Consider the following 26976-nt stretch of genomic DNA (forward strand, 5'->3'; position numbering starts at 1 on the left):
TGCCACGGCAGGCTTAGGGTGGTAGTGGTACCCAGCTGTCCCTAACCCTGGGTCCAGCAGTGCCCCTTCTGGCTCCCCCAAACCTTATCACGACCTGGTGAGTGGTCTTTTTATGAAACTCTCCTCTAACGATCCGAATCTGATGGCTCTGTTGCCTTCCAGCATGTCTGATACATGGCTCTAGAAAGCCAGTTTAACTCTGCCCTGCCAAAGCCCCCAGATTTCTAAGATGCAGAAGTTTCCTACTGACATTTCCAGCTGGGAAGTGTCCTGAGGCAGGGTAGAAGATGGTAAAGGCGTGGAAGTCGGGACTGACGGAATCAGAATTGTGCTTGAAGCCACGAGCTCTTCGATGATTCCACATAAATGTCATTTTATCCACGAACGACAGCAATGATCCCTTACATGTGTAGCGTGTTGTATGGCTTACAGATTGTGCTCACGGGTAATCTCCCTGCTAACACCCACACGCTTTTGGTGAGGGACACAGCGCAGTTTCCAGCATCCCCCTTTTCTGGAGGAGGAATGCCCGCATTTGGTATATAGTGAGGATCTGTGCCAGGTGGCTGATTTGACAAATAAAAAATAGAGGATGCCCGGTTAGATATGAAGGTCAGATAACGACACATAACGTTTTAGGATAAATGCGTCCCATGCAAAACTTGGTTTGTGTTTTATCCGTCAACCCTAAGTTGATCCCAGGTTTGCTGTGTCCAAGACCTGTGTTTCCTGCCATATCAATTATACTGACCAGTAAGATTCTTGAAGATGGCCTGGCACCAGCGTGGATTTCCCCCGGATTTCTACCAGATGTCACCAACAATTGGTCAGTCTTGGGGAGTGGGTGTGGAGATGGGGGCGGGGAGATCCTACAGAAGGAGGATCTATCTCTTGTTCTCTTAGGCAAGTCTATGAACAAGACCCCCTCCATCAGAAAAGTCTGGGCAAGGCTCTGTCCCCAGACATTCGTGCCTGTGTCCTGGAGCCCTCGGTAGGGAACACTGGCCTGGGGACAGCACAGACCCTCGAGTGGCAGGACAAAGCATCTGAGAAAGCTATAAGGGGGATGAGATTCCCTCTGAACCTGGGGTCACAGCATCCCCTCCTGGCTGAGGCCGAACTGAGCAGAAGATCCAGCGCTGGACGAAACCCGACTTGCTGGCCCCTCCGTCCCACTCAAATCATATTTGTGTCCAGGAGATGGTCCTTGGGTCCTCCCAGACCTTCAGCATGGCCGTCCCAGGGCCCACCTGTAGGAGGCGCTTCTAGCTGGGCCAGCAGGCTGCCTCCATTGTCAAGTACCAAGCATCAGTAGGAGGACCAGATCATTTATAGACCAAAGTGAAAGGGAGCGTCACAGATAATTACAGAAGGAAAATAGGTGCAGAGAAGGACCTGCAGTGGCCCTACTCATCGGCGACTTTATCCGGGTCCCACAAGGCGCTGCTGAGCAGATTCCAAACCCTCCAAGACTAGGAGGCTGCAGGCAGTTGGAACAGAGGGAGGTGCAGCCAGCCCAGTCCCCCACTGTCCTGCAGCAGCCCCCCGCGCCCAGCTGCAACGAGAAGGAGCCCTTCTGTTCAGTTCGGAGTCAGGTCGTTCCTAGCTTGGTCCCACGTCCACGCACCAGCCTCCAGGGCAGAGTCCAGAGAGGTCACGGCTGAGGGTGTCCCTGCGTTCAGGTCCTCTGGAGCAATGGGTCATATTCTTTGGGCTTTGACCTCCTGTGTCCTCTGGGGTAACCTGGCCCTGGCTGAAGCTCTGGCTAAGTAGGAATAAGCCCCACCCCGAAGGGCTTGGTTGCCTGGGACGGTCAACTTTGGGAGGAAAGTGAATCAAACACTATTTAGTTATTTCCATTCCCAGGGTACTGCTTAGCTGCTGAGCAATTGGCTTTAGACAACCCGAATGGCCCCACTGGGAAGTGGTAAGGCCTCCTGGATTTCCCTGGGGCCTCTTGGGGCAGGCGGTCAGCCCTTCTTGGGTCTGATGGAGCCAATGGGCTGACCGAGCTGGAGCCGACTTCTGAGGCCCGCCCCTGGCCCATCCCTGCTCCTTACACGACCTCCTCCATACCCAACCTCCAGAGCCAGCTGCTTTGAGCGATTCCTCCCTGCCAGAAGCTAGGATGACGGAACGAAAAACATCGCTTGCTTTCTCCACCTGCAGACTCCAGCCAAGCCTCGCTGCCAAAGTGCTTGGCCATCAAGATTGGGAAACTGAAAAAACGCAGCTCTGGTAGTTCTGGACCTGCCCTTCCACGTGCAGGACAGAGAAACTGGGAAAGGGAGGGTCAGGATGGCGTCTCCGCCTAAGAGGTTATTTCCCTACGCTTCATTCGTGACATGAGTCTGTGGTTGGAAAAGGTAGAAGTTGCACCCATTCCACAGATGAGGTAGGGGAGGCTGGTGGAGGTTGAACTCAAGTTCAACCTCAAGCTGGAATCTGTGGGAACCCAGGTCTGCCAGCCCCAAGCTCTTTTTGGTTAGCCTCGCCAGTCAGAAGCGCTCTTCCTGGTTGGTAACTCGGGGAGTTCTAAGAAAAGAAAATCTCAGAGGCCTCTTTGATGTTTTCTGGGTGAGGTTACCTTTGCTCAGTAGAGAGAAGGAACGTTATGTATAATCCAAGCCAGTACATTGTATCACCAGATGTCTCCTTGGCTTTGGAAAGCACCTTCCTTTGCCCTCCCACTTCCTTCTCAGCAGTTTTACCTTCCTTATTGTTTTGGAGAAACGTATTGTCTTTTTTTTCCCTCCTAGTGTATTTGACTGGTATTGTCGCTGGAAACAGCCAAGGTCCATGCCCACTGGCCACAGTTAGGGAGGGGCCAGTCTGGGATTAGAAATGATGAGGAGGAAGACTGGAATTCCAGAATACCAGGAGGTTTCCCCCGGGGTCTAGAACAAACACACCTCTACCACCGGGAAGACACGCTTCTGATGGTGCAAGCCTTTCCTTCAAATCTCATTATTTCCCTGGATCTTCCTGTCAGTCTGGTTGGTGGTAGATGACTCGTTTCCCCTGAGAAAACTAAGAGGCACTTCAAGGGGGCAGTGAGGGAGGGGTTATTAGGAGTTTGGGATTAGCAGATACACACCACTATATATACAATAGATAACCAACAAGGACGTACTGTATAGCACAGGGAACTCGACTCAATATTTTGTAATACCCTGTAAGGGAAAAGAATCTGAAAGAAAAAAAAAGACATATATGTGTGTATAACTGAATCACTTTGCTGTACACCTGAAAGTAACACAACATGGTAAATCAACTGTATTTCAAAAAGAAAAAAGAAAAAAAGAGGCATTTCAAGTCTCAGTTTGCAAGTGACCATTCTAGAACCAAACCCACACTTCTGACTCCACTTCTGGAATGTCTTCCCCTTACTACCCTTTAACCAAACACCCTCAAATCAGTTGTGGGGGGTCACAGCTAATGTGGGGCTTGGGTTCCACACTGTGTACAATGTAAAGATTATGGGTGGTCAAAATTGCCCTGGAAAATCCCTTAACCACCTTGAAAACTACTCATAAAGTAGAGTGTGCAGGGTTTGTACTGTAATACATACAGAAGGTCTCTCATCTGACCTCCACTTAACAAATATTAGCGATATTCATTGATTCTCTCTGCAAAACATGGAGAAACCCATCCTACCCTGGAAACCGAAGGCTTATGTCCTGCTTTCTCTGATGCCCACACATTCCTGCTCCTACCAAATTGAGTTGTATGTTTACAGAGTCACTCATCACTGTTCCCAAACTTGTTTATGCCAGTCATGCTTTTTATAGTAATTATGTAATTTAATGAAATATGATCTAAGTGGATAGGATAAGCGGGCAGAATGAGGACAGTTATTTCTTTGAAAATTACATCGAATGCTTTGGAAAAGGAGTTACTTTGATAAAGCAAAGTTGCAAAAATAAAAAGAGTGCTGAATTAGGGACAAGTACAGTAAGATATTAGGAAAAGAGTAATAAAGTCTCTGCTCTTATATCAAACCCATCATTTCTACTCTGGTAAGTGGAGACTCTCGGTATTCACCTAATTTTAGGAGCAGCAGTTGGTCCTGTGACTTCTCTTCTCTCTGGATCTAAGAAGAGGTGTTCATTTTTCCATTTGCTTCGTTTCCCACCCATTGTTAGGACGGGCTGGCACCTTCCAAGCTCCTCACACGCCAGAAACCGCAAGTCTCCACTTCAAAATTTCTGTATATTTTTGCTTTAAAGAGACAGAAACTGGAGTTCACTGATGATATATTCTAGATGTGTAAGAAAGACCAGAACTCTACACATTGAGCCCATTCTCAAAAAAAAAAAGGAAAAATGCTGTACCCAACATGAACAGATCGGTGGATGAATTGACATTGGTGAGTTTTAAGTAAAAATAAAGTGGAGAAGGTGCCTACGTAATAGGTATTTTAAATTCCCTGCTTCAATTATGTTTTGATTAGTTGAATGGCCTCCGTATGAATAAATGTCTAATATGCATTAAACAATGTAGACTATATAAAATAAGTGTACTGTGTAAAACTGAATGGCTTTACATGTACTATTAAAATTATTTTTCCTTCGCTCTCTCTTATTGGAATCCATCTGACTTAACTATTGGGAGGTAAGCGTGGTCTATTCTAACGCCAGTGTACTCAGAAATTCAGCGATTCCAGCCCTAATTCTAAATCTGGGTGGATTAACTCTGTTAGATCCACCAAATGCCAGGGTGGTTCTTATTACATCAAGGTCACTAGGGCCTGAGGTGCTGGCTTTGTCGAAATTAAAGTGAAAACGGGCAAGAAACTTGCCTTCACACATAGGAGAGGCAGCATCTGTCTCTAGAGCCAGACTGCTTTAGAACAAACCCTGGCTTTTCTAATTCTCAGGGGCAAGCCACTTACATTCTCCCTGATCCAGTTTCCCTCCTAAGGGGTGGGCATAAGCATGCCATGGGTTAATCAGTGTAAAGTGATTAGAACAGTGCCTGGCATGGGGTGAATGCCATAGGAGCGTTAGCTATTGCTATTACTATTATTATTAATCATTACCATTGCGCCTCTAATTGGGCGTAATCTGAGCAGCTCTTCTCTTAAAAGTGTAAAATAAATAAAACGGTGCATTGCACTTGAAGGCACAGATGTTCACTCACCTATGAATTAAGGCAGCAGAAAAACTTGAAGCCTTGGCTGTGCCACACCACAGAAAGGCTAAAAAGGGGTGTTTGGGGACCAGATTACTTGACAGCAATGTGGGGCCGGGGAATCCGCATTTATCCTCCAGGGAGAAGAATAATCAACATCGCTTCAGGACTCCAAAAAAAAAAAAAAAAAGTTTATTTATAAAATACTGACCAGTTTGACAGGACATGGGACTTCTCGTGGTCTATATTTCAAATCAATTTTTTTGTTACCTTTCATTCAAAAAATAAACCTGCTAACAAGCTATATGACATATATATATATTTTTTCTTACAGACAGACACCTGCCATAATGAATACTCTCCCCATAATTTTTCATTGTATCTTTTAAATCAAAAAAATAAAGATTTGCGTTGGTTCTTGTTTTTGGAGTCTATATGCATAAAAGAAGGTAACACATTTAAATGCTTTTGGTTATTCTTACAGAAACAAAGAGAAGGGGGTTGGTCCCAAGAGGGCACCTGTGCTCAGGTGGTGGTCAGGGTTGCCGCTGCCCGGGACCACACAGAGGCACTCAGGGGCAGACGGCTGCCGTTCAGATGGTCCCCCCTCCCCCTCCAGCCCCTCACCAAGTGTGGGCACCTTCAGATGTGCACCATGGGAAGGTAAGGGGAGCCTCTGCCCAGAGTGGGCTTTAGGGAGGCTCTGGCACCTTTAAAAGCTCTGCCCAGGGAGGTGTGGACAGACAGAAGGCCTCCAGCCAGCGTGCGCAGGGCGGGGCAGCCGGCAGCATCCCTGTTTCCTCTGAATCACGGCAGTGCCAGGTGGGGTGATTGGAGGAGAGGCAGCCTGTGTTTGCAAACTCCCTGGAGCCCTGGGAGGAAGGTGCTTCTGGAACCCGGAGCAGCTTTTCGGTTCACCTTGGCAGTCTGGGTGTGGAGCTGATGTGAACACAGGAGGGTGTGGCCAGGAGGGCAAAGGCAGCCCTGGTGTGCCAAGTGTGCGCTGCGGGGCGCAACACCAGCCTTCCCGAGGGCACGGCGAGGCAAAGCCGAAGGAGCCAGCGAGCGAGTGTCCTGGTGTGAACCCGCTTCAGGTGGCGTCACACAAACACGGGTCCTGGCATCACTGGCCCAAGAAACCAAAGGTCAGGGAGGCTCCCTGTGCCCCGTGGGCAGTGCCCACGCACCTTTCCAAAGCAGCCAGGCGTCTGGGTGGGGGGCGGGAGCCTCCGCTGCCCCAGCAGGTGTGTAAACAAGGGCAAAGAGATGTCCTCTTAGAAATCCAGAGGTCCACAGCTGGGGACCTGGGCTTCCAGATGTGGCTGGGGCAGTGGAGACTCCATTTCAGGTGGGTGGGGATGGACTGAGGCTGGGACTTTCACTTCTGCCCGGCCCGCCTTCCCAGCTCCTCTAAGAGCTCTGCCCTTTCAGACAACAGAACCCAGCCCGCCCCACATGTGGGAGTGACTCAGGCTGCCTGTGCCCCGCACAGGAGACGGCGTGAGCCCTCCGAGGGGGCTGCGGACACACGGACGCTGTGCCTTCTGTGTATATCGGCGTGTGTGTGCACGAGCCCAGGTGTGTGTGTGTGTGTCAGCATGGGTGTGAAGGAGCACGTGGGGAGGGGAGGGCAGGCATCTTAATGCACAAGGTGATTCACAGAAGGCAAAGGGAATTTGGCCTCGTGAAATACATACACGCGTACAGAGCGTTTCTACTGACCCCCGCTTCCTCCTCCCACATCCCTCCCTGGGCTACACAACAAGCACCGGACCGGGAAGGGCTTTAAATGGTTCAACACACGGCAGATAGAGAAAAGGATGAGACTGCCTGGGGCGGGGGGGGGGGGGGGGGCGGCGAGGGGAGAGAGAGAGATAAGGAAAGACAAAGCAGCATCACCACCACATGCCCCGCAGCTGTGCATGTTCCCCTAGGGAGACGCCAGATGTGTACAGGGGCAGAACCTCAGGCCTGCGTCCTCCTACAGGGGAAAGACTGTGCTTCCCTTTCTAGAACCCCTTAGTGGAGAAGCTGCTGTTTGGACCTCGGAGCCGGGTCAGCCCGTCTACGGAGCCATCTTCCAACTTCTCCCCATCACGTTTCGGGGGGATCCCAGTGCCTGGGAGCCCAGAGCTGGGTGTGCCCTCTCCTCAGGCCCCTGGCCCTGCTGCCACCCCAGGAACCTGATTCGGGGCGGTGGGGAGGGGTATAGGCCCACTCCTTCCTTGGCCTGTTTCCCAAGTCCTCCATTGTTCTCCTTACCCCTCAAAATGGGGCATCACCTCCTCCCAGGCAGGGCAGCAGTGCCCACGCTTGGCGCCTCCAGGGAGCCCTGCGCCACTAAGGGGCCCCGAGATGCACTAAATGTGCCCCAGCCGGGCCATCCTCTCTTCCAGAGGCAGGGGCCCGGCCCCGACCCCGGGGGATGGGCTGCTTTGCAGGGCCGGTGGGCACCCAGGGCACTAGTTGGAAAGGCTCCCCCTTAAACTCCTGCATCCGGAAGGTCTGAGTTGATGGGAAGATGCAGGCCGCCAGAAGGAGCTTTTTAAAGCTCTGTCTCCCAACAGCTCTAATTGCCCCTTGGTCCCATCTGACCTGCTCCTCCCGGCCAGCCTGGCTGTGCATCTTGTAAGCTTGTGTTCAGTTTGGACGGGGCCCCTCCTCGCTCTGAGCTCTGGCAAGCTGAGCCGAGTCTGGAAGACATTAATGGGGGTTGGGATGGTCTTTGACTTGTAAATCGGGTGCTGGGAGATCCAGCCTCGGGACCGGAGACTTGGCCCGCCCCTCTGGGCCCCTGGACTTAGGAGGCGGGGGTCTTAGACACAGAGGGCTATGGGCTGAGAACGAGAGACACAGGTCTGAAAATGAGTCTCCTGCTGGCTAGGAGGACCCAAAGGGATTTCCCTTGGAGAGGATCTCTGGACCCTTTTCCTTGCCAGTGCATGGGGGGGTGTGTGTGTGCGTGCGTGTACGTGTGTGTGTGCGTGAAGGTGTCTATCCAGGGAGAGGGGCGTGTCTGCCACGGCGATGCCTCACCCCCGTTTAGCCCCTCAGCCCCACAGAAGCTGACTTTCCTTGTCTCTGTAATTCCCTTTTCCCTCTCCCTTTAAGAAGGGGGTCAGGTGGTACCTGAATTGGAAGAAAAGGAAAAGTCCAAGCTTCCTCCTTCCGGTTCTGAATTCTGCCTTATGCCCAGTTATCCCAGTGATGCCGGGCCAGTGCCCCCATCTCTGTTCCCCCAGTTCATCTCTCCTAGTCTGTGCTCAGGAAAGTGAATTCAAGGAAAGGGATGGCTGGGTTCAGTGGCAGAGGGACCTCTCCCCAACCCCCAGGGGCCCTCTTCCTTGGGTTCACAACAGAGAAATCTGTTAGGAGCAAAGGAGCTAGCTAGGCAAATTCTCATCCTTCAGCTGGGTTCGTTTTTCTAAATAAACCAAATGCTTGGTGGGGACATTGAACAGGGAGGGGGTAGTGGAGGGTGAGAAGCCGGGCTGCACAGGGTGGGGTGGGAGTGTGGGTGCAGGGGGGAGGGGAGCTTTGCCCCCAGGGATGCCCATCCCGGCGCAGCACTAGGCAGCAGCAGGCCCAGGGCTCCAGCACATGCCGGAAGGGAGCAGCCGGCTGGACGTCCAGAAGTTTCTTCACCACCGCCAGCCACGCCCGCCTTACAGCCCTCCAGGCTTTGCCTTCCCTCCCTCCCTCCCTCCCTCTCTCTCCAGGGGCCCAACCCACTCGTGTCCACCGCAGCCAGCCCCCCTACTCTGCTCAGCCCCCCGAAGGAGCAGCAAACCCCACAGTCTCGAAGCCACACACGTCCTCTCGTGGTTTTTCTCGTGGTTCTTCTCAACACCGGCTTTGCTGGCCCTGGAATCTCTGGAAAAATAAACTCAGGAGGTGAAAAGTTGACTTGGTTTCTTGGTGTTTCTCTTTTCTGGCAGGCGGTGCGAGGAGGGGCGGAAGGGGAGTTTGGTGCTGTGTTTTCTTACTTTTTCCTCTTCCGACAACGAGGATGACATCAAACAAATGATGAAAATCCTGCTATAGGAGCCCGGGAGCCAGGGGCGAGGCTGCTGGGGGGACGGTAGAGGGTGCTCTGCTGACTAGGGGGGTTCGGGGGGTTTTGGGGCGTTGGGGTCCGACTGGCCTTGGGCCGAAAGAGGCTGCCCTGCTGGGCGCTGCTGCCGTTGGACAGGGCGGTGGGGTCTGGCTCGCCCGGGTCGCTCTCCGTGTAGCTGTAGGCCTGGGCCCGCGAGATCCCCTTCTGCTGCCGCCTCCACGAGTTGTAATAGGTGGGGTCACTGATGTAGTGGTTGACAAAAGAGTGGGCCTTCTGGGGGCTCGGGTCGACCTCGTACTCGCTGTCGCTTCCCTGGGAGGGCAGAGAATCGGGGTGTCAGTGGGCCCCGGGGACAGGTCAGCAAGATCAGGGCTGACAGGCACAGAACACTCTGCCCTGAATCTCTGCTCGGCCGCTTCCGAGCCCCGAACGGTGGGCGTCTCAGCCCCCTCTCTGCCAAGGGGGTGTAACGCCCGCCTTCTTACGCACCTTCAGAGCTCGTGATGTGTATGAAGCCTCTACCTCAGGGCTGGCCCAGAGCCTGAGGACCCTCCACGGCAGAAGACCTGAGTGCTAACCTCTTACGAAAAATCGAAGTGAAATTCACATAACACGAGGTTAGCCACTGTCAAGCGTACGGTTCTCTGGCATTCCGTACATTCGCAGTGCTGTGCGACCATCGCGTCTTTTCATTCCACAACATCTTCATCAACACCCCGGGGGAAACCCTTGCGCCCACGAAGCAGTCGCTCCTCTGTCCTTCCTCCCCAGCCTCCCCCCGACCCCCACCCCCGGCAGACACCAGTCCACTTTCCGTCTCCGTGGACTGATCCCGTCTGGATATCGCATCAAGACGGAATCGCACCGCAGGTGGCTTTTGTGTCTCGCTTCTTTCATTTAGTATAATGTTTTCTTTTCGACGTTGAATTCATCATGTCTTTTCACTTTCTGGATTTCTGATGCTTTGATATCTGGGGCCTTTGCTGACCCTGGGAGGACGGCCCGCCCCCCCCAGAACTAGCCAGTTCCCGGAGGGAGTGAGCCGCCTTTCATACCCAGAGTCCACGCCGATACCACCTCCTCTAATGGGCTCTTACACACCGACTCGGGCCCATCATTCCCTGTCCCTAATCACCCCAGGGGCAGGTACCAGACAACCAGGGGCAGCCCCTACTCGCTAGGGCCCCCTGAATTTATTCAAACTAGCCTAAGCCTGCTTGCCCTGCCATGCCTTTCCTGGGGGAACCACAATAAAGGCTCCTGCCTGCGTCTTCCTGTTTTCCTCCGGCTCCTCCTGACCAAACCGGGTGTCTCCCTGTGTGGTCCCACCTGGCCTGGTGTGTCCCCTCTTCTTGGGAACCGTGAATAACTATCTTTTCATTGGTGGTCATCTCCTGATCTGCTGGCCTCATCACACCCGAATAATAACAAACCTACATTTTAAAAGAGGTTCACGCGTGATATACTGAGTTCTAATGTGGACCCAGCCTCTGACTTACTGTGACTGGGGCCAAAGCGGGGACCAGATCAGAAGACCTTTAGGGGCTCCTGGCACTGAACAAAGGGCGATGCTCACCCGTGTGTGGTCCAAAATAAAAGCAACACTCGGTTATAAAAGAAGCAAGAGAAAAAGATCAACGGAGTTCAGAATTGTCACACGATGACCACCCTGAGGCTGTCGGGGAGAAACAGAAAAAAAATTAAATTGTCCTGAACACGGTGATACTCTGGTGTCCTTGGCACGTGCTCTATCTGCCTTTTGGGGAAATCAGCAAAGGAGTCGGTCTGCGTTGCAAAGTGGCAGTTCGGCTCCCAACTGCGGAGCTAAAAATACCACGCACCCCTTCCCCCATCCCAGAGATGTTTTGAGAACTAGTAAGACAACAGATGGGAAGGCCCTGAGAACTCTCTGGAAGACATGCACTGATTTTAGTGAAGAGTACACTCTCAATGAATATGGTGCAGAAGACCGCGCTCGGGTTGCCTCGTCTCTGCCCAGAGAATACATGCTTGGAGGCAGTAGGTTAATTTTATCAAGTAAAATATACGTTGAAAAAACCCCTGCAGCCCGGTGAGCCCAATACAAACGAGTCTGGGACGATCACCTGTGTTTTGCTTCACAGGTAAAGAGAATGGGGAGTTGACCTTGCCCAGGAGGTCTGAGCTGTGGGGAAGGTAATGTGCGCTTGTTTTCAGGAACTCGAAGCTCTTTATGGCATGTAAACCTTCAAGAGAAATAGGTACGATGCAAAGAACTAAAATGATCCTAACTCTGGAGCAGGCTCTTTGCCAGACAGCAGGAAACGCTGACTTGCATTCTCGTGTTTAAATTTCACACCTCTGCGCTGCAGCTACTACCCTACTTGAGCGCTGATGAGAGGGTGAGGGTTTTGCCCAAGGAAATGACGAGTTGGACTTGAACGCAGATCTGCCTGATTTTCCAAAGCCCACGCATGCTCTGAACTCCCATACTCCTGCCTGGAGGTCACGAGACAGGAAGGAGAGCCCCTCTACCCTCCCGTGGGGATTAATTGCTCCCTGGTTGATCTGCTAATTTATGTCCCCTGGCCCCTCCCCTCCTCCCCCCACTCCCGCCCTTCCACAGTCCCCACTGCCCCCAGCAGACACCCCCAGGACACGATCGTCTTGGCAGGCAGAGCCGGTTGCCCAAGACAATGGAAAGTCCCTCACCCTTCTTCCCGTGACGCAGAGCGGCACAATACAAGCCCTTTCTTTGCCTACGGCCCAGCTGCCGGCCCAGGAGGGAACAAAGGGGCTGTGCAGACTGGAGGGCTCCATATGCCAGGAGCCCAGGGGAGGGGCGGAGGGTGGGCACCTGATGCCTGGGGCTGTGGTGAGGCTGGCCCAGGGGCAGGAAAAGTCTGAGCGAGCCGTGGAGGACGAGGCTGGGGTCCCTCCGGTCCAGGAGCAGTGAGGGTCTGAGAGTATGGGGGGCGAGAGGGGTGCCCCACAGTTTTCCCTACAGGTTAGGTCTCTCTGGGAGGGCACCTACCAACTGGCCGGAATCACTGCTAGTGGTTCTAGAACTTTGGCCAGCCCCAGGCCCCGGTCTTGAGGAGAAACCCCCAAATCACTGTGGGCCCAGAGTGAATGAGTCTCCGGGGTGAGGGGGGGGGGCACAGTGAAGTCCTGACTCTGTCCCTTCCCAGGTAGGTAAGCTTGGACCCATCACTTAGCCTCTCTCAGCCTCAGTATCCTTGTCTGTAAAATGGGTACATCCCGCAGTTCACAGGACGAAGTGAGCTAATGGATGAGAGAATAGTGTAAAGTATTATTAGGGAGACAGTGAGGGGGTGTCTGGGAGAGATGGGGCCTCGAAGCCCCCAGAGGAGGGATCAGAAGGGGCCACGGGATGGGGGAGGCTGACTCAGGGCTCAGCCGGGAAAAGAAAAGAATGTATGGTTCCTGCTTCCCCGCAAAACCCCAACCCTCAAGGATGACTAGTAGGTAGGGAATGGGCCTCCTTGGCCCTCCCGGGGGCCCAGACCAAAGCCCATTCACCCAAATCGTCTCCTACCCTCTGTTGAGCACCTACTGCGCACCAGACGCTCTGTGGGGCAGCAGTCCCGATGGGGATGGGAAAGCCAGAGGAGGAGCTGGGAGGCTGCGCTGGGGGAGGGGTGTGGGCTACAGTCTGGTCTGCCCCTCCCCCAGCTCTCCAGTGCCAAAGGATGGGGTCTCTGCACCGTCCTCCTCTCCGCCTCCACCTCCCAGAACATCTGTTTCTTTTCTGGATGGGGGTGGGGTGAGAAGAGAAGAAAGAAAGCGAGAGGGGACCAGGGGCTCCCATTCCGGCTTTCAACTCTCGCCCGGCCCTCGGTAATTGAATGCAGCTTCCCAGTCACCGGCCCAGCACAAAGAGGGCCTTTCACGGGCAGTCCCTCCAGGCTGCCAGCAATCAGGTGACTGCTTCAGCTCCCCGGCCTCTTAACAGCAACTCAAAGCCACTCCATCAGCAATCACCAAGGTCTGGGGAGGAGGGAGCGCAGACAGCAGGCCTGGCGATGGGAGTGAGCCGCATGGGGACCAGCGGGAGGGAGGACCCCGGAGCAAGGACGGAGACAAAAGAGAGGGAGCCATGGAAAGCCTTTAGCTTTTCTGTTCCTTTCTAGAAGGAGGAACTGTTGTATCAGACTCAGCAGGCGACAGGGCGGGCGGGTGCCGTCCTGGGCTTGGGGACCAGTGTTGAGAGCCCAGGGCGGGGCAGGGTGCCCTTATCTTGTTGAATCTCAAGAATTCCGGCAGGAACGCGTTGCCCCAGATGACAGGTCACCCTGTGCAGCTCCTTGGGAGACTGGGAGCTGGAGCCCCTCCCCCGCCCGTGGTCCAGGGGCTCCCTGCGCGGAGTCTAGCCTGAAGCCTAGATGGGAGTCTGTCACCTTGGATGCTCTCACGAGGCCCCTCCTGCAGGGGCTGCTGCCTCCCGGGGGTTAGAGGTGGGGTGGGGGGTGGGAGATGCCTCCCTGAGGCACATTTTTCTCCGGGGCTCTGGGCTCCTTACCCCTGCCAGGTGTCACGCAGAGCCCAACCTGTGTGTGGCCACTAACACCACCAGGCCTCCCAGAGGGCTCATGGGTTAAGTGGTACCATTCTCGAACAATCCTTAGAGCCATTCCTGGCTCCTAGTAAGGCCTTCGAAAAAGGTCACTCTTCTGATGGGGTGCTCAATAACCAGTGTCTAAAATCTACTATGGCCTATATACTTCCTTTTTCTCAGAGGTTCAGTTTCATTATAATGAGCTTAAAGGGGCTGCCCAGACATCACAAAGAACCGAGTATCGATTAGAAGAGACTTGCCATGGGCTTGGAGTTCTTTCCCACTGACATTTACTTGTGCGCTATGTGGTTTTTCTACCCAGCGTGGGCTCTGACTTTGAAATGAAGTAGGACAGTGGCCATACTTTCCTTTTAGAAGTTCCCTCAGACCAGCCTCAGCCTTTGTGGGTCCCCCTGCCTGGACCCCCTTCTCCTGTACCCCTTGAGACGCAGCCGCCAGCCCACCCCGTGCCGCCTGAAGGGAGCCAGCCCCGTCCTCCTCTGCCTCCACCCACAGCCCTGTTATGGCCTTTCCCATGTTGTATCATGTGTGTTTGTTTATAAGAAACCTCGACTTTGTGTTTATCACCATATCACAGGAAAATGGCTGGGCAAATTTCCTCCAGTTTTGGAGACCGACTTTTGGGTGGTCTGACTTAGAATACCAGCCAGGCGGCACAGGCAAAATTTACTCTCCGGGGACCCGGTGGGGGCGGGGTTGGGGACTTCGCAAAGACAGCTGGCCTGAGGGGCTGGCTGTGTGGCTGCAGTCCTTAGGGATGTGCCCTTGCAGAAACTGACACGGGCAGGGCTAACGGTGCGTCCACCGTGAGCCCCGAGTTGAAAGTCGTGACGGAGGATGCCGCACGTTCCAGACACTGATGTGCGGTCCAGCTGCTTCTCGGGGAGGTGGGGGGCGCGCGAGCAGCCCCAGGAGCATCAGAGCGAGGCCAGCGGCTCTGTCCCCAGTCTGTCCCCTCCAGCCCACAGGGAGCCCCGGGGAGGCAGGACTGCGTCTCCATCACCTCCTGGCCCTCACGGTGAGTGCTGAGAAGTCACGGTCTGCTTGCCCCCTGCACCGGCTGCAGCAGCCCTCACAGCCCCGGGCAAATGCTGACACCCAGGCCTCCTGAACCGCTTAGGCGGGAACTTTGATCTGACCCAGAGGCACAGAGGAGTGGCCCTGGCTGAACCAGGCATGACCCCACCTGCAGCTGCAGAATCATCGAGCACGCTTCCTGGGGTCCTCCGGGTGACACTTAGGGGCTCAGGGAGGGGGCTCTTTACCAACAGGTAATGGAAGCAATTCAACTTTTTGTTTTGTTTTGTTTCTTTGGGTCACACCACACGGCTTGTGGGATCTTAGTTCCCTGACCAGGGACTGAACCAGGGCCCCAACAGTGAAAGGGCTGAGTCCTAACCACTGGACCGCCAGGGAATTGTCACCATTTAACGACGCACAACGTACCAGTGCCCTGGGGCTGGCGGCACACGGGTGACTGATGGCTGAACCTCTCAGGGTCCTCCCGGGCCCTTTCACTTTCATGTCAGAGGACGCTAATGCGCTGACAGTAGCCTCCTGGATCCTGTATGATCTGCCGTGACCCTAAAGCCAACTGCCTGGTTTTCAAGAACAATTCTAGAACAAATAACCCACGTGATCCTGGTTGCCTCTTCTAGGGTCCCTGTGATGAACCTGGCACTGCACAGACCCGACTGCATCTCACCTAACGTACTCCTGTAACCGCCCCTTGGATAGACGGTCCTACTGTGCTGTGTGGGTGAGGACTTGAAGGATCTCCCCCACCCTCACCCCTGGGTCAGTAAAGGGTGGGCTGGGATGCAAGTCCAGGGTCACACACCAACCACAACTAAGTGCTGCAGATTTTCAAACGAGTGTCCCCCTTCAGAGCAGCCTCAGAAGCGGCTGGAGAATCACTGCGGTGATCCAGTGTCCAAAGCTGCTAGGGTGTCTCTCTTGGGGAAAATTTTAGTGCCTGTAGCACGTTCCTCTGAGTGTCTGTCTTTATCTTTTTTCCTTTTTTTTTTTTTTGCGGTACGCGGGCCTCTCACTGTTGTGGCCTCTCCCGTTGCAGAGCACAGGCTCCGGACGCACAGGCCCAGCCGCTCCGCGGCATGTGGGATCTTCCCGGACCGGGGCATGACCCGTGTCCCCTGCATCGGCAGGCGGACTCTCAACCACTGCGCCACCAGGGAAGCCCTGTCTTTATTTTTTAAAGACAGGCTGGAGTTTATTTATTTTGTAGAAAATCCAGTTGCTTATCCTCAAGATTGTTTCATCAGCTAGTTCTGAAGGTCTTTCCAGAAAGGTCTGCCACGAGGGCAACGTCACCGGCTTCAGGACAGGGGTAGGACCGAGGGGCTGATCTGGGTTCTGACATCCTAAGGCCTGTGTGTAGCATCTGGCTCTACAATCTGGAAGCCTGGGTTTGCACTTTTGGACCTGAGCCGACTTACTTAAGCTCTCCCAGCCTCAGCTTCCCCATCTGTACAAAAAAGATGACACCAAGGTCTGCCTTGGAGTGTCGGTGTGAAGATAAACCGTGGCGAGGCACTTGGGATGCTGAGTGTGGCCCAGCGGGCGGGGTGAGGGGTGGCTGGCTTCTGTCATCAGCGTTAACTTTGAAGAGCCTCTATGAATGTCTGAGATCTGATGCTGGTTATTCCACGAATCTTTGTTTCTGTAACCTGCTAACCATATACGGTTTTGAGTCTGTTCAACCTGACTACCTTCCCCAGCGACCCTCTCATGCTCTCAACAGATACGCCCAGAGAGCCCACGTGCCAGTGCCGTGCCGGACTCTGGGGACACAGCAGTGATCAGAACTGTCACGAGTCCCTGCTCTTATGCAACTTAGCCTTCAGAGTACATAGACCCAACTCAACTCAGCCCAGCCCCAAATCAGATCCAGAACCATCCCAAATGCTGCAGGTAGAACTCCAGGCCTGGGCTATGGTCCTCGGTTTGGGCATTCTGGAACCAGGAAGCCTCCTTTCTCTAGGGTATGTGCTCCCCGAAGGGGTGGTTGGTTCCAGGATGCTATGGAAACAGTGTTCAAGTGACGGGCTTGTTCTGAACAAAGAAGACCAATAGCTAAATGGAGGATTCCGGGTACTCTGCCGCCCTGGGGTAACTGCTGAAGCAGGGTGCTCCTGGGATGGGAATTCTTCTCCCAGCAACCTCTTCAAGGCTGGGGGACCCTGGCATGGCCTCAGGGACCAGCTCTGTATCCCATGTGAAGGTCCTCCAGACTCTTGCAGGGATGGCCACAGAAAGCTCCGGAGACATCGGGCAGTATCGTCTGCACTCAGGTGGCTTACTCTCTGAAAGGTTGGGGCTCAGCTGACGGGGGTGGATAATAATGCCCTCTGCGGAAGGTCAAGGGGGGCTGAGCAGAGCAACCCTTCCACCAGGCACCACGCCGCTTTCTCCACAGACGGGGTGGGGCTCAAGCAGCCCTTTGTTACCACCCCACGGGCACAGGGGATCCCTTTATCTTTTGGAATTTTACCTTGGGTACCTACAAGCCAAATGCCCATCACCATCTTTGGGGAGAAGCCCCTAGTTCGGACGCGGCTGCAAAGAGTTAAGTACGCATAACAGGATGCCGTAACCTGAATCATGTGAGTCCCCGTGTAACCCAGGCTAAGCTGGGGTCTCTGTCCCTGCCAGCTCTGAGCTGGGGTGTCAGCTCCAGCCTCCCCGGCTCTGCCAAGCCCAGCAGTAACCCTGGCTGAACAAAACGGCAGTGTGCAAGAGGCCCCCGGTTCACGGGGCCGCGACTGGATCCCAGGCTTTGCCGGTACATCCCGCCCGGCCAGCAGCCCCGCTCCCTGCCGGCGCCCCTCCCTTCTCATCCTCTCCCAGGACCGGGCAGAAAGGTCCAGGGCGTGGGACACAGTAGCCTTTTGCTGCCCCTTCCTCGGCAGCCGCCAGGCTTGGCCAAGGCCGAGAGGGCTGGGGTAAGAGGCTGTCACATCACTTTGCTGGAACGCACTCAATCCCCTCTCCCTAAAGTCTGGCCAGTGTCCCCGCGTGGCCACCTAATGGCAGCCTCTAAAGCTCTGGATCTCCCAAAGGCACCATCCCCTTTTCAATATTAAGAGCTGACATTTATGGAATGTAATCTCAGCAACTCCTCCCCACAACCCCATGAGCCCATTCTACAGACAGAGAAACTGAGGGTCCAAGACGTTACTTAGCGCACCCATGACGCCCGTGGCTCCTAGGCAGCAGAGCCAGGATCCAGCTCAGGTCTGCACCTCCAAAGCTTAACGCTGTAACGGTCTACACTGTTTTCCATCCTTGGGGGGTCCAGGGCACACAGTCCCCCATTTCTGGGGCTCATTCTGACCCCGAATAGCTAAGTTCAGTGGTTCTCCGGGCTCTGGCAAAGCAGGGCTGCTGTGCCAACCTCGCTCTCCTCGTCTTCAGGCTCCTTTGCAGCCCAGAGCTACTGAGGGACGGAGCACGTGGGGTGACCCTTGCAAATCCAGAGGGCCATGCTCTTGGGGGTTCCAGGGACCCCACTAGCCCAGGGTGCAAACTCTGAGCAGAGCTTGGGAGGTGGCAGCTGGTCTACACACACCTTCCGGATAGTTTTCTGGGACCCCTTGGTTTTTCCGGCCCGTAAAGGAAAGGAGGGAAGGAAGTGATGGGCAGGTTCACACTCTGGGGTGGGCTGCTTCACCTCCCTCTCCGGGGCACCTGGCCCTCCTCACCTGAGAGTCAGAGATTTCCGAGGGCTTCTCGGTCAGGCTGCTGCTCTCGGCTGGGATGAGGTCGTTGTACTTGGTGACGTCCTCGTCGGAGTAGTGGAGGCTGCCCGGGCTGGGCCGAGGAGGAGACCTAGAGAGTGGGAGCGGGGGTGGGGGGGGCAGAGCTGAGACCCGGCCTCCCTCACAGCAGCCTCGTCCAGCCCGGAAGGCGCAGGGGAGCCTGGAGGCCCTCAGACCCCTCCGTCCTGTGTTCCTCCTCCCCGGGTCTGCTCGTCCGGCAGGCCTGGGCCTTGGGCTGGAGGCCCTGCCTGGCTGGGGACGCTCCAGGTCTTGAAGGCCTAGGACAAGCCTCCCAAACCAGCTCAGGGAAATGGGGGGCTCGGGGAAGGAGAACCTTGACTCTAAGGCCCCAGCACTGGGAGCGCTTGGCAGTGAACGTTGCAAAGCAATTCTGGGCGCCACTGAGACCTCCTGAATCGGAATCTCAGGTGAGGTCTGGACACCTGCCCTGCAGACAAACTCCCTGTGTGACTCCTAAACTCACAAAGTGAGCTTCTGAGAGTTAACACAGAGGATTAGGGGAAAAAGGAGACTCACGGCCTCCCTCCCTCCACATCTGCTCAGAGACCAGAGATAGGCTAAGTCACACCCTACCTTGAAAAATCAGCCCTAGAGAAAGTTGTGCGTTTCCCAGGGGCTTGGCTCTGAGTCATCTGAACAAACAGCCAGGACAGGGCGCCTCGGGCACTCTGCCTGTCGTGGGGTGCATGATAGGGTGGGGGACAGGATGGGGGCAGGGGAGGCCGGCTGGCAGGCTCCCAGGGGCCCTGGGCAGGTGGCTGGGGTCCCCCATGACTCTGCCCTATTTGTGTCTTCTCAGGGTGGGGTACAAGGGGGCCCTGCCCAGGGCCTGATGCCCCCACGATCTGCCTACCCTGCTCCAGCAAGCGTTTATGGCCCCGAGGCCCTGAACCCCAGCTGTCCCGCCCGGGCTGGAGGCGGTTTGCTGCCGAAATGCCACTCCGAGAACAATCTGGTGGCCTGGGACTGTGTCACAAGCAACGCCCCCTGCTACCTCCAACCTCTTGTACTGTATCTGCATGCATTTTATTCCAATCAACAAAGCTGCGTCCTTAAACTACTTAAGAGTAAGATGGCAGAACCGGCAGCAGCTTCACGCAGACAAGACTGGCAAAGCAGGACAGTGGCAGGAGGGAGAAAATGGGGCGCCAGGCTAATGCAGTCTTGGCGACGTGCAGGCTGAGTGGGCGCCGATGTGGCACTGTGATTGGGTCGGGCCCCCGGCGCCTGGGGCTGGTTTGGGGGCCACGGACTTCCGTGTATACACAGCGGGGTAGGGGCCGCAGTGTGTGGACACGGGGGGTGTGAGAGGCAGGCGAGGCCAGGCCGTGGGTGAAACGTCCTCTTTTTCCACGTGGCAGGGCCTCAGAGCCTGGCTGGCCACTGCGGCCTCAAACGGCTCTTTCTTTGGAAAGCTGGCTTTGGCAGCGGATGAGACGGGGGGCTGGCCGGCCTGCACACCCCTCCCGCTGTCCTCCCGCTGAAGACACACGTCGCTCTTCCTTCCAGGACCAGACAGAGGGAAGCTTTGTGAGCTGTGCCTGGGAGAAGCAAATCCCCCACTCCCGCGGGCACCTCCAAGGAGCCGGGAATGTGAACAGGGCTGAGGCTGGAGAGAGGAGCCCCTGGGCCGCAGCCCCAGTGCTCCTGCGCTCCCGGGAGCCCGACACTGCCGGGTCAATCAGGTGAGGCTCCCACGAGCCAAAGCAGCTGCCCCTGCCCTTGGACACAGGCAGCCCGGCCCGCCGCAGCGAGTGGGGCTAGGAGGGGCCTGGGGCTGGAGAGGTGTCAGGAGGAGACAGGAGCTGGACAGCCTAGACCTCCCCTGGTTGGCTGCTCTCAAGATGCTGCCCCTTGAGGATGACGCTGAGCCTGTGGACTTGGGGGGCCGGTGGGAGAAAACTGTCTACAACTGCAGCAGGTATGAGTAGGTGCCCGGGGGAGAGGGCGTCCACACTGCGATGGCCCTCTCTTTCCGGAAGGAGGACAAGTTAAGGTATAAGCAGTCATGGGGGGGCTCCTGCCTGGCCCACCTTCGCTGGGCGCATCTCGCCTCTAGGGCCAGCAACCATCGCGGCTTCAGGCCTGTACTAGAAGCAGCTGGCCCCACGCAGCAGTCGGTGGTTTGCAGAATGGTGCAAGCGATTTGTATTCCGCTGTGTTTGGCACAAACCCTCTGTACCCACCTCCTTGTGACCTTCTCCCCAGCCCCTGTGGAGCTGCCTGGGCCCGGCTCTGTCTTCCTCGTGACCATTCCCAGTGGATGCCGCTCCAGGACAGGGCCCTGCCTGCTCTGTGGCCCTCCCAGGAGCCCCCCAGTCCCTCGGCACAGCTGGCCCCCAAGCCTCCATCCCCCGGTCCCCCACGCAGACAGCCCCGCTACCTGGTATACAGGCCGTTCTTTCGGCAGAAGGAGTTCTTGACTGAGAGCCGCCGGTTGTTGAGTTCTAGGGCAGGAAAACTGCTTTCGTCTAAGCTCATCATCTCCCCATGGCCCAGGGCACCAGACTTGGGATTGGTCCCTGGGAAGGGAGAGGGTGGGGATTGACATCCATCGCTCACTCCATCCCTTCAGACCAGGTGGCCTCCCCGCCGCCCCCATGGCTGGGCTGCCCCCCTTCTCTTGGTATAATAGGAGATGGAGATTGCAGGTAGGAACCCTAGGCTGCCGCCGCCCCTCGCCCCATCAGAGCACGTGCATTTCCAGGAGAGGGAAGACCCCGCCCTTGCCAAAAGGGAGGGGGCCGCGTGAGAGTCCCCGCGCAGCCGGCAGGGCTCGGGGCCGGCTCACCTGAGTCTGTCTTCTTGGCGTACTTCTTGCTCTGGCCCCGGATGATGAGCACGAAGACCAGGAGCAGGATGAAGATGAGGCCAACGAGCGCGATGACCACCAAGAACCACCACTCCTCGTAGAAGGGGTTGGCTTTCTGGGCTGCAGCACGGAGCGGGGGTCAGGGCCAGGACCGCTCAGCTCCATCCTGCCTCCAAGCCTCCTGCTCCAGCTGGGACCCTACCACCTGCCCTCACACTTCACGGGTCGTTGGGTCTGTGCCCTCTGCACGAGGCAGAACCTAAGGTGGGTAGGGGCGGTTTCATCCCAAGGGCCAGCTCTGAGCAATCAGTAAAGGGCTGCCTGGAGGGCTGTTTTGAGAAAAGTTCTCAGGTCGGTTCTAGACTCCCTGGAAAGAGGGCTGGGATTGATTAGTGATGTCTGCTAAAGACACAGGAGGGAGGACTGCAGCATGTTTGCTATCTTTCCCTTCTTATTTTTCCTTGCCACCCGTGGCCCAGTGGCTACCTTGACAGACAGACACCAATGTGGTTGGAAAGGCGATTGCCTGGTCGGCGATGGGCCTGGGAGAGTTTCTCCCAAGGTTCAGTTGTGACAGAAATCTTTTTCTGGTAGCAGAAGGCAGGGGGAGCTGGGAGGGTGGACACGAGTGGGTCTTCAGAAAGCCTCCTCCAGGGAGACTCCCCTTCGTCCAAAGCCCCCAGTACTGTGCTCCCTGCACCCGGCCGGTACTAATCCATGCTGCTGCCTGACGGGGGCTGGCTCTTCTGTTTCGTCTTGAAGTGCTTACTTCCCATGATTAGTTTCTATCAGGGCAAGGGTGAAACGTGCCTGGTGAGTAGACATTTTGAGTTATATTCCTGCCTCGAGGGAAGAGGCCTCGGTATCAAAAGTGGCTAGTGGTCAGATTTGGGGTCACGGGTTCCGACCCTGGCCTCCTCTGTGAGCTCGGGGACAGTGGGAAGAGAAAGGCAAGGAGGCGGGGGGGGATGGAGTCCTGCCCCGTCGGGGAGCTGCTTGTTCAGGCCTGCGCTTCACAGGCTGCTGGCGCTGTTTTGGGGGGAGGTTTCCACGGAAACACGCAGTTTATGGCCTGGTGCCCTTGAATCTCCTGGGTGACAAGCTCAGGGAGACTCTCATCTTGGTTCCGCTGATTCATCCTCAAGCCCACTGGGCCCCCTGCCCAGGGCTTCTGGAGTCCTTGAAAAGGAACCCAAAAGACCCCTGGCCCCCAGCTCCTTCCAGAGTCGAAGGCTGACTCAGGCCCTGGCCCAGGGCTCTCTGCTTTAGAGAACCGAAGCGGTCCCCACCCCAGTCTTCTGGGGCTGCTACCTCTCCTCCTTCATCTCTGCCCCAGACTCCACCACAAGGCTCTTCAATGGGGCACCCTCACCCCTCACCCGCAGGCCACAGTACCTGGCACAGACTGGGAGGGGCTGCTGGGGGTGCCAAAGCCGTAGTCGTTGACAGCGATGACCCGGAAGTCATAGCTCACGCCTGGCTTGAGGATGTCCATGCTGAACGTGTAGGAGGTTACCTCCTTGGGGATGTCTTTGATGAGGATGTCCCAGAGCCCCTCGTCTGCAGGGGCACAGAGAGGGAGGTGCCCGTGAGGAGGGGCCCTGCCCGACCCTAACTGGTGCTCTGATGCTGGGGCCTTTTGGGTCTGCCCCTTCGACACTGAATCTCCGGTGCACGGCACCTAGCAGGTCCTCAGGAGACATTTACAAAAAGTATCTGACTTTTTATTCTTTCTTTCTCTCTCTCTCTCTATCTGTCTAGGCTGCACTGCACAGCTTGTGGGATCTTAGCTCCCTGACCAGGGATCGAATCCAGGCCCCGGCAGTGAGAGCACTGAGTCCTAACCACTGGACCACCAGGGAACACCCTCTTTTTAATTAAAATGTCCGTAAAACATTAAAAAATGTATAATAAAAAAATGTATAATAGGCAGAAACTCCTTTAACACCCAACCCAGTATCACCATGCAGAGAAGGCGCCTCACCATTCCAGCACTTTGTGCAGAAGAAATCTACAGATCCGTTTCCCTGTCAGTAAAGCACGCTGGTCAGATGCTTTTAAGAGGCTGCCTAATGTGTTATCATGGGGGTAGGCCTTCCTTTACTTAACCTGGCCCCTATTTTTCTGATCCCCCTTCCTATTCAAAACACCCACAGTAGTGGCATCAGACAAAAAGAATAGGACTTTCTAACAATCGCTGTAGGAGGGACGGGGGTTGCCTGTGAGGTTCTGGTCAAGTTGCCTGGATGTGATGGGGCTCCGTTTGGGAGCGGAGATCTGAGGAGAATGAGGGACCAGTGAGAGCTGGAGGGGACTCCGTCCGCTCTCCCCCTACACCCCCATCCTTTGAGCTCCTGACTTAACCTTCAGGCCTGTCCCCCTTTGTCTGTGGCTCTCTGGGCCTTGTCCTCTTGGGCCATCATTCATTTCCACCTGCTTCAAAAGGAATGAGCGTGCTGCCCATGCAAGAGAAGAGGCCAGCAGCATCCTCCAGGGCCCAGTGGCATCGTCCGCAGATGCTCTGTGTGGGGCCCATGGGGCTGGCCTGGCTTGGGGAAGAGGGGGAGTCCTGCCTGCGTGAGTGCAGGGCTGATTCAGCAACCAAAGTGTCAAGCCACTTGGGCCCTGGACGGGACCCGTTTTCACATGGACCAGGGGCCCAGGGGTCTCAGAAGGGCCTTGGTGGGCTGAGTGCCCAGGTCTTCATCCTGAGCAGCTGCCGCTGGCCTGGACCAGCTCCCACAGCACGTCCTCCGCTCCACTGGCTTCACTGTCCTTCCTTGTCTGCTTCTCAACTCCTTGGCGTAAGAGCTGTCTTTCTGGCCCACAGGCTGCTCCCAGCTCGGCCATTCCCCGGGGAGGATGGATTTTGTTTGCTTCCTTCCCCACACTATGTTTTACAGACCCACCCGAGTCAGGAATCCCGGTGGAGTGGCCGTAACTCCATCATCATTTCTGAATGTTGGACCAGGAGTGTGGTGGCACCTGTGGAGGCCACCTTCCTGCCGTCCTGCCTGGGTCCCTCTGCTTGAAAGGCGGCCCGTCTGCATTCTGCTCTCCTTAGAAGACTCCAGGGTCCTCACCTTCCCTCTTAATGATTTGTTTTTCGGTGCCTGCCTCATACACATCACATCTTTTTGTTGACTGTCTCTCTTCCTCCTGCTAGGCTGTGAAAGTCCTCCAGGGCAGGGATCGTGCCTAATCTGTCTTTGTAGCCCAGCACCCAGCACAGGCATACTTGAAGTGTTTTTGAATCAGTGAGTGCAAACCTTTCTTCCCTGGCCTTTCCATAGCATCATGAAACACAGGCCCCGATTTCAGTACTGCAGGCCCCGAAATACAAGTATTGGGATGCAAATCCATTTTCCTCCTGTGACTTTGAATTCTCTCATTCACCCTTGATGACAGGCACGGTGATGATACCAATGATGATGATCAAACAGCGACACTCGCTCCTTATCAAGCATCCTGGTTCCAAGGGCTCTACTGGCAGCAACGGTGAGAAGGAAGAACACTTGTACCCATGTTACAGATGCGGAAACCAAGGCGTGGAGACAGCTGAGCTCATCCTCCCGAGGTCACAGTGGCAGCGCTGGTGCTTCAGCCTTGAGATGCCTGATTCGTCCCAGCGCTGAACGCCCTCCCTGTGCCCAGGACGACGCTGACCATCATGGCCGTGTCCAGGTGGGCTCGGCCAGGACCCCGCTGCCTCCCAGAAGCTGGGGGCTCCGGCCTGCTGTCTGACCCTCCTTGTTCCTCCCCACACAGGAACAAAGGGTGGAGCCGGGGCGACGGGGCCAGGCCGGAAGCTGAGGGAGCGTCATGCTGTGTCTCTGGCCTACAGCCCTGGGAGTTGGCCCGAAAGAGTCCCTCCCTGGTCTGCAGCGTCTGGCTTCTTGTGTTTAGTTGATTCTGCCCAGGAGGGAGCACAGGCGATGCCGGCAGAGCCAAGGACGCGAGCGATTCCATCCCGAAGAGGATGTACAGCCGGGGGGAGAAGCACGGCATTCCCCTCGTGTTCCCGTCACCAGCTCTCGGGTACCACCCCGAATCCCCGCCCTTCAGGGGGTCCTGGCTTGATCCTTCCTCTGACACTCAGTCCTTGACCCCAAGTGTGTGCGCCGAGTCGCGGCCCCCAAACCTGACCCCAAGTGTGTGCGCCGAGTCGCGGCAGGTCCCCTGCCGGGCCTCCCAGGGAACGCTGGAAAATCCACAGGGCTGAAGTCCAGCGCCAACATTCCAGAGCCTGGCGCCCCGGCAGGCCAACTTGGATGGGAGAAACAGGCACAGGCCCTGGTTGAGAGAAGCACGCGGAGGTCTCCCAGCCAAGTCAGCAGCTGGCCCTGGAGGGCCAGGGAGGGACCATCTGGAGAGGGGAGGGTGCCAAGGCTGCGCGTATCTTCCGGCTACACGTTGGATCTGAGCTGCTGGATGTAATAGCTATCTGTGACTGCAGTTATTAGTCCAAGATTAAGGCAATGGCAGGGTGGTAGCGCCTTCCTGGAACCGCTGGAATGAACTATTTGCTATTGAGATGTTCAGCGCTCAGCCACCCCGCGGTACTAACCACGTCGCTGGGATGTGTCAGCACCCCATTAGAAGTATTAGCTACTGAGATGCTGGCTTCCCGCTCTGATTAGTATTTGCTATTCGTGCTGGAGCAACACAGTCTTTTTGTTTGTTTCTCAACTTCAATTACCTAATCACAGATCCACGGAATACGGAGAACAAGCCTCCAGCCTGAGCCGACTCTGGCATCTCTGATTAACTCAGAAACCTAGCAACGGAGGGAGCTGGCCGCGGCCGGGAGCTCCTGGGGGTAAGGGGAGCTCCTGGGGGTAAGGGGAGCCGGAAAAGCAGGAGCAGGTGTCACCTCGACTGTGAAACAGGAGCTCGGCGGACAGCCCCCTGCAGCGACTTATCAACCGTTCATCTCCTGATGGCTTTGGAAGTTCTTGTGATTCGATTTCAGGCTTGAGAGGAGAGACTGAGACATTATAGGAACTGCAGTGACAGCCATGATAGCGGCGACGGGCCTCAAAGAGGCAGCTGGGGCTCCGGGGGACAGCCAGCCTCCTTGTGGGGCACTCGTCAGTGGGGTCGTGTGGAGGACATGGGTGTTTAGCAGATGGGAGCCCAAATCTTTGTTCTCCAGCTTCTTTTTTTTTTTTTTTTTTTTTTGCGGTACACGTGCCTCTCACTGTTGCGGCCTCTCCCGTTGTGGAGCACAGGCTCCGGACATGCAGGCTCAGCGGCCATGGCTCACGGGCCCAGCCGCTCCGTGGCATGTGGGATCTTCCCGAACCGGGGCACGAACCCGTGTCCCCTGCATCGGCAGGCGGACTCTCAACCACTGCGCCACCAGGGAAGCCCTGTTCTCTGGCTTCTTGGATGACCCTTACATGAGTCGGTCCTCACCTGGTGATTATAGCTGTTCTCCGGGGCCTCCTGGGTTTCCCTTAACTAAGGATGCAAGTCCCATTTCCCACTCGTCACAGGGCCGCCTCTAGCTTCACCTGGGGGAGCACAAGCCCCTTCTCACGCGACATCAGTGCCCCAGGTGGAGGCACTCTGTTCCTGAGGGCAAGCCGGCTCA

General features: G+C 55.9%; 1 protein-coding gene across 1 annotated transcript in view; it reads right to left on the minus strand.

Moving 5' to 3' along the window:
* Window positions 1–9022: 9022 nt before the first annotated feature.
* The window catches only part of SDK2 (sidekick cell adhesion molecule 2), a 258172-nt gene continuing 240218 nt past the window's right edge, over window positions 9023–26976 (minus strand). The window contains exons 41-45 of the mRNA XM_082860149.1: window positions 22776–22940; window positions 21360–21500; window positions 20952–21090; window positions 18491–18617; window positions 9023–9502 (exon numbers count right to left, since the gene is read on the minus strand). Of these exons, the coding sequence (XP_082716275.1) occupies window positions 9149–9502; window positions 18491–18617; window positions 20952–21090; window positions 21360–21500; window positions 22776–22940 (926 nt within the window). The 3' untranslated portion in view covers window positions 9023–9148. The remainder of the gene's footprint in view (window positions 9503–18490; window positions 18618–20951; window positions 21091–21359; window positions 21501–22775; window positions 22941–26976) is intronic.

The sequence above is a fragment of the Leucopleurus acutus genome (assembly GCF_964270905.1).
Source record: "Leucopleurus acutus genome assembly, chromosome: 19".
NCBI classification, from domain to species: domain Eukaryota; kingdom Metazoa; phylum Chordata; class Mammalia; order Artiodactyla; family Delphinidae; genus Leucopleurus; species Leucopleurus acutus.